Source organism: Mya arenaria, chromosome 5 (genome assembly GCF_026914265.1).
Source record: "Mya arenaria isolate MELC-2E11 chromosome 5, ASM2691426v1".
Taxonomy (NCBI): Eukaryota; Metazoa; Mollusca; class Bivalvia; order Myida; family Myidae; genus Mya; species Mya arenaria.
Window position 1 is genome coordinate 50,414,745 of NC_069126.1, and position 5,726 is coordinate 50,420,470.

General features: G+C 33.0%; 1 protein-coding gene across 1 annotated transcript in view; it reads right to left on the reverse strand.

Annotated features, from left to right (window-relative positions):
- Positions 1-1,992: 1,992 nt before the first annotated feature.
- Positions 1,993-5,726, reverse strand: part of LOC128233537 (uncharacterized) — a 3,857-nt gene continuing 123 nt past the window's right edge. The window contains exons 2-7 of the mRNA XM_052947254.1: positions 5,403-5,689; positions 4,197-4,516; positions 3,514-3,819; positions 3,230-3,364; positions 2,841-2,947; positions 1,993-2,333 (exon numbers count right to left, since the gene is read on the reverse strand). Of these exons, the coding sequence (XP_052803214.1) occupies positions 2,307-2,333; positions 2,841-2,947; positions 3,230-3,364; positions 3,514-3,819; positions 4,197-4,281 (660 nt within the window). The 5' untranslated portion in view covers positions 4,282-4,516; positions 5,403-5,689 and the 3' untranslated portion in view covers positions 1,993-2,306. The remainder of the gene's footprint in view (positions 2,334-2,840; positions 2,948-3,229; positions 3,365-3,513; positions 3,820-4,196; positions 4,517-5,402; positions 5,690-5,726) is intronic.

Sequence of the window (5,726 nt, forward strand, 5' to 3'; positions counted from 1 at the left end):
TTTCACAAAGAGGATAGACTATTTAACAATGGTTCACATTAACGATATTTAACTAAAAAATGTTTAAACAGACGAGGGATCATATATCTTAAATTGTAATTTAGTGCAAACCACGGAATTGGAATTCTGCCGAAAGTGTGTGCATATCACACACTACAAAGTTTCGTTGTTGTGCATGTTGATGGTTTCTATGCATTTCGCGGTCAAACACACACAATAAGGCTGAATATAATTACAGTTATACACCAAATGGACTAAAACATAAGAGCAATATTATCATTTGCCGAGTAAAATTCCTAGGTATTTTTCATCTTCTCATTGGATTTGCGTTTATGCCAACATGTACCATTCAAAATCACATTTAATGAGTATTTTGAATCACATGTGCCATCCAATATGTTTAGACTTTACTGTAATAATTTATATACGTCATTTCTATATTTGACTTTAAGCGACGAAGGTCGGATAATTTAGGACTGCAAATTCGATTAGTCAAATACAATAGTATTAGAATTTGCTCAGGGATTTTCCCTGAACAGAATTTCGTATCTTTTCGTCAAAAATATTTTCATATTGACGATTTATTTGTAAATGAATTCATTCTATTACTGCCATTATTGTGAATTTGTTATGTTTTGTGATCCGAATCCAGCTGCTGACAATCCCGAACGCGTCCGGAATCATACGTACCAAAACAGGGTAGAGGCATGACATGCTCATAATTACGAAATAATACTTGTTTAAATTGGCAGTTAAAATGGGTTGATAAGGGCAGGTTTTGTGACATTTTATAGTTTTCTCACACATTCCCTTTCAACTTTTATCTTTTTATTTACTTAACGTTCAGTTTTGAATAATAGTCAAAACCCATTATGTCAAAGTCGTTTGGACATCCAGAAATACTTTTGACACAACCGAGAAACATAAAAATGTAGCACCCAACTTAAGACATAAGTGTCCGTATTAGGTTTTCCCTGATATTTTCATCCGCCATTTTCATCCAACATTGAACCGGCCTTGAAATATGTTTTCGTCGTGAATTCAGCAGGTTTATTATTGAAAATAAAAACTGGAATTTCTGTTTGTCACTTTATTTAACACTTTACACTAACACAAATATAAAACAAATGAATACATGATTTAGTAAACAACGATAATGCACATTAAACGGTCATAGTGTAGCACATTTTTGATATAGTAAACAACACATACATTCAAGCACTACAGAACATACACATATGATAAAATACATGATACAATTACAACAGTTTAAAAAAAGCTTCTATGCTTGATTTTTTTTTATACACGGTTTTCCCCATGATGTCGAAGTAAATGTCTAATACATTTATCAACTACTAATCGCGCTCTATCTTGTTGTTTTGACTCTCACGCTTTACAAGCGACATGCCGCAAATCGTCATGTACATTTCACAACTCCAGCTCGATCTGCAGTTCAACATAAAGTGTAATGGAAATGTGTGATATTCGACCGCACTGACTGACATATGACCTTGCCATAGCGAAAAAATCGACATAAGCGGAATTGTTTTATCTCGAAAATAGAAGGAATTAAATTTGGGACAGGGATTAAGTTCGACATAACCAGAAAATCGATACATCAGACAACGACACACTGAGTTTATATATTTTCTTAACTCTGTCTGCAGCTATGTTCATGCGCCAATTATTTATAAATTCTGTAAGAATAAGCAGAATAAGAAAATATTCAGTTTCAATATATACAAAATATGTGTTTAAAATACGTCAATATGACGCACGATGCATACAATGCTAGTCATAAAATGTAATATCATGGATGGATGTGAATTAAAACAATTATTTAATAGAACGTATGCATAATTACAATGATACTCATTATGTACAATCCCATTTTAATCAATATCAATTATACTGTTTGTATTAGTTACTAAGATAACTTGACGTAACATCTTGATAATTAAGAATGGTGGAGTGAGCGTAGCAACAAACCCTTCTTAACCAGAAAGGTTTTACTTCAGGTAATCTAAATGACTTTGAAAACAACCTCTTTATTTAACTAAAAGTCAACGCTCTCTGAGACAAGGGCGTGTACCGGATGAGTGGCAGTACGCGGACATTGGTTGTGTTTACAATTACACACTTTGATTGGTCATATATGTGGCTTTATATCGCGTGTATATAAGTTCCAGCCGCTGTATTTGTCCTTTGGTCTTGTTGGACGGATGCAGTATCCACATAGTCGTAGTGACATACGTTTTTGTTTGAGCGGACTTGGTGTTCTTCCATGACCGATAGTGGAGATGTGTTCACAGGACCATTGCAGATATTCTTCTCTTAAATATAATGCAATATAATAAAATAGATTACATAAATATCAGAAAGATGAAAAAAACATTACTATATAAACATTGGTTCCCTCTCAGAAATGATTCAATAAACATTGTTTATTTAATTTTCGTATCATTTTAATGGTACTTAATCACAAGCGGGGCTAGGATAAAACAAGATGTGTAAGTTCTTCGCTTTCAATTATATAAAGCAACTGAAAACATTGTTAAGATATCACAATCTATTTCAAATATAATTAATGGTTATAGATAAAAGAAGTCATATTTTGCAAATATTGATTCCTTTTCTCAGTAATATCATGAGTGAAATTATCTAAAAAAAATCAATTTTCATATAATTTGAATGGTACTTTACACAATCACATGTTGGCTAAAATAATTAAACACGTGCAGCCCCTTTAATCTCAATTGGTATGAAGCGGATGTAACAATTTTTTCTCTCCATCTTTTTCTTATACATATACTTGTACTAGATTAAAACAATAAACTTACTATATCGTGAAGCGCAGTTGTCTCAACAGTAGACTGTACAGCATCGTACACATGTCTACTAGGATCGCTAGCTACAGGTCCTCTTAGGCGTAGGAACCTTTCATACGCTGTGTCAAACAAAATTGCCCGTTAGAATGCGCTTATAAATATTTGTCATGTTTTCGCTAAGGAAATGTACAAACGCCTTAGCAGTCAAAATCAAATACGTTCGAAAACGTCAAACCTTGTGGTAAAGTTGACGGTTCTTTAGATTGTTATTAAATAAAAGATTGCCAAGGGACAAAGAGCGATCACAAATCACCCAACTTGAAAAATAAATTCAACGATATTGATATATTAAACATATATTGAAAAGAAACTCATTTTCCTTTAAGTGTCTCAATAATTACCATGAGGTTTGAATCGAAGAAAGAGAAGCACGGTCAACGCTGTAACAAGTGCAAGTAGTAAGGTTCCTGATAAGGCACAAAGAACCGCCGTATGCCATTGTTTGGTTACAACGGATGTATAGATGGTAGTTGATTCTGCAATTAGATAACAGTTCCTGCTCAGGTATTCAGTTTGGTTAGGAAAGTTTATGTAACTATTGTTTATTCCATCTATTATATTTGTTTTTATTGCGTTTCATATATGAAATATAATATCATATGAAACATAATAGCAACAAACGTACCTTGAACAGCTTGAAAGGAAATTGTGTATGTTCTATTGATTGAATATGAAGACTCGTTCGAACAATTTACAGAACACTGTATCCGTTTTCCGTCCACATATTTAGTAATGAAGTAGAGCGCATTTGAAACACTTATGTAGCCGGAGCCACTGTTGCTTGTCCATTGCGATGTCGATATTGGGTAAAGATAAACAGAGTTGCTGCTCCACACAATTTCACATGGTATGCATGGTTCACCAGAGTGGCAGGTTAAGTTAAGTATTTTAGGGCTGCTCTCCTTTATAATATCTGATTCCATAAAAAACTCTGAAGAGTAATCGAAAACAATAATAGAATTATGAATAAATAGAATAACAAACAACAAGGTAAGCCGGACTTAATTCATTTTTGCCTATTTAGTGTTGCATATTGTTTAAGAAATACTTATTCAACACAAAATTCAGTGAGTCCTTTTATGCCATAAACGTTCATGTTATCTGCGGATTAAAGTGGCACTGATTTCAATAAACAGTCTCTCTCAATTAAGTTATATGTTAAAAGTAGATTAGAATGCAGCAAATCAAACACAATTGTTATCATACATATGTGTAATCAGATATAATTGATATATTTCGTCGATAAAAGCACTCTTGTTTTGATTAAGAAAGTGAAAAGATCAGCAATGAATATGACCGAGAACTCACCTGAAGAAGATAATGAATAGTCTTTATATAAAGCAGATGGGAAATGATCGCACCTTGTTGAACATGTAATAGTTCCACCAGCCATGCCTGTCGTGACACTGAAGAGCACGTTGGAAATAGAACGGTATCTCCCACTGTCACCATTCGTCCGGTTTTTTTTATATAAACGTATCTTAAATCCTCGTTGTCACTTGACCATTCAATTGTACAGGGCGGATTTGATGCATCTGTTTCACAAGACATGTTTAAGAAACAGTTGTAACCATTCTTATTATAGTCATGTGTATTGTGTAAAGACATCGAAAGGTCCAACGGCGGATCTGAAAACAGAACACTAGGATAAACTTTTCAATAAATGTGACTTTTTCAAGTAAAGAAATACCAACATATTTTCCCAAATGTGCATCCTTTCAAAGATCTTTATACTTTTTTGATACATTAAATAGTGTAGAAATATTTGAGAAAGTAATAAAGTAAAAGGAATACACAGCTAAGAGAAAGCAACAGTTATTGTACTTTTTAAGATATATTTGATCTTAATCCTGTTACTAGTTGGTAAAACACTAAATGCAAGATGTAGTAATATATAAGCTTAAATCCGGAGAAACGAATCCCTTTGAAAGAATAAAATATAAGACTACATCAAAAACGGCTTTACTGAGAGTTTGAACGAAAGTCGACAAAATTGATCAGACCAAGTTGTGAAATAATCGCAACTATTTTTACTATGATAAAGTTCCCCAAGCAATGTCTTTATTGATTTAGTAAATCGAATTGGAAACATAACTGAAATTCCCGTTTTTACCCTTCGTTAAATTGTTTTATTAAACGTATTAGAAATAATAAATGTCGCTTGGCCATTCAATTGTTCAAGACGGGTTTGATAAATTCGTTTCACATGATATGTTACGAAAACAGACAGAAACACTGTTGTTATATTCATGCTTTTATTTAAGGACATGGAAAGATCTAGTGATGAATCTGGCACAGAATAAATCAAACTCTTAAATATAAATTTTACCATTTTCAATTCAGAATTTCCTTCTTCATGATATCCACTCAAAAATGGAATATTTTACTTCCAACTATTAAAATATATAGTCTGAACAAAATAGGTAATATTAAGTAAGTGATACCTTATATCAGTGTACTGCTTTATTATTTACCAATACGCGTGCTTATACAATCGATACTCTCCGAACTTACATTGCATACTGACACATTTCCAAGACCAAACTCGTATTTGGTTTTCTTGGTACAGCACATTCGTTTTCCATTCCATGTTTTGTTCGTCTTTGTCATGGTTGCTGTGCTGGTAAACGTATGTGAAGATCCATTAAATAAATCGTTTTGTTGAACATCTGTTTTCACAACTTTGTCAACGCTTATTTCTATTATCGGAGCTGGGAAAGCATTTCGCACTTCACAAATTGATAAAGACATTTCTCCATTAATTTGTTCAGGAACTCTTAGAACAAGCCGGGAACCTTTTTCTAGAATTAAAATACAAGGAATTAACGGCATTCAATT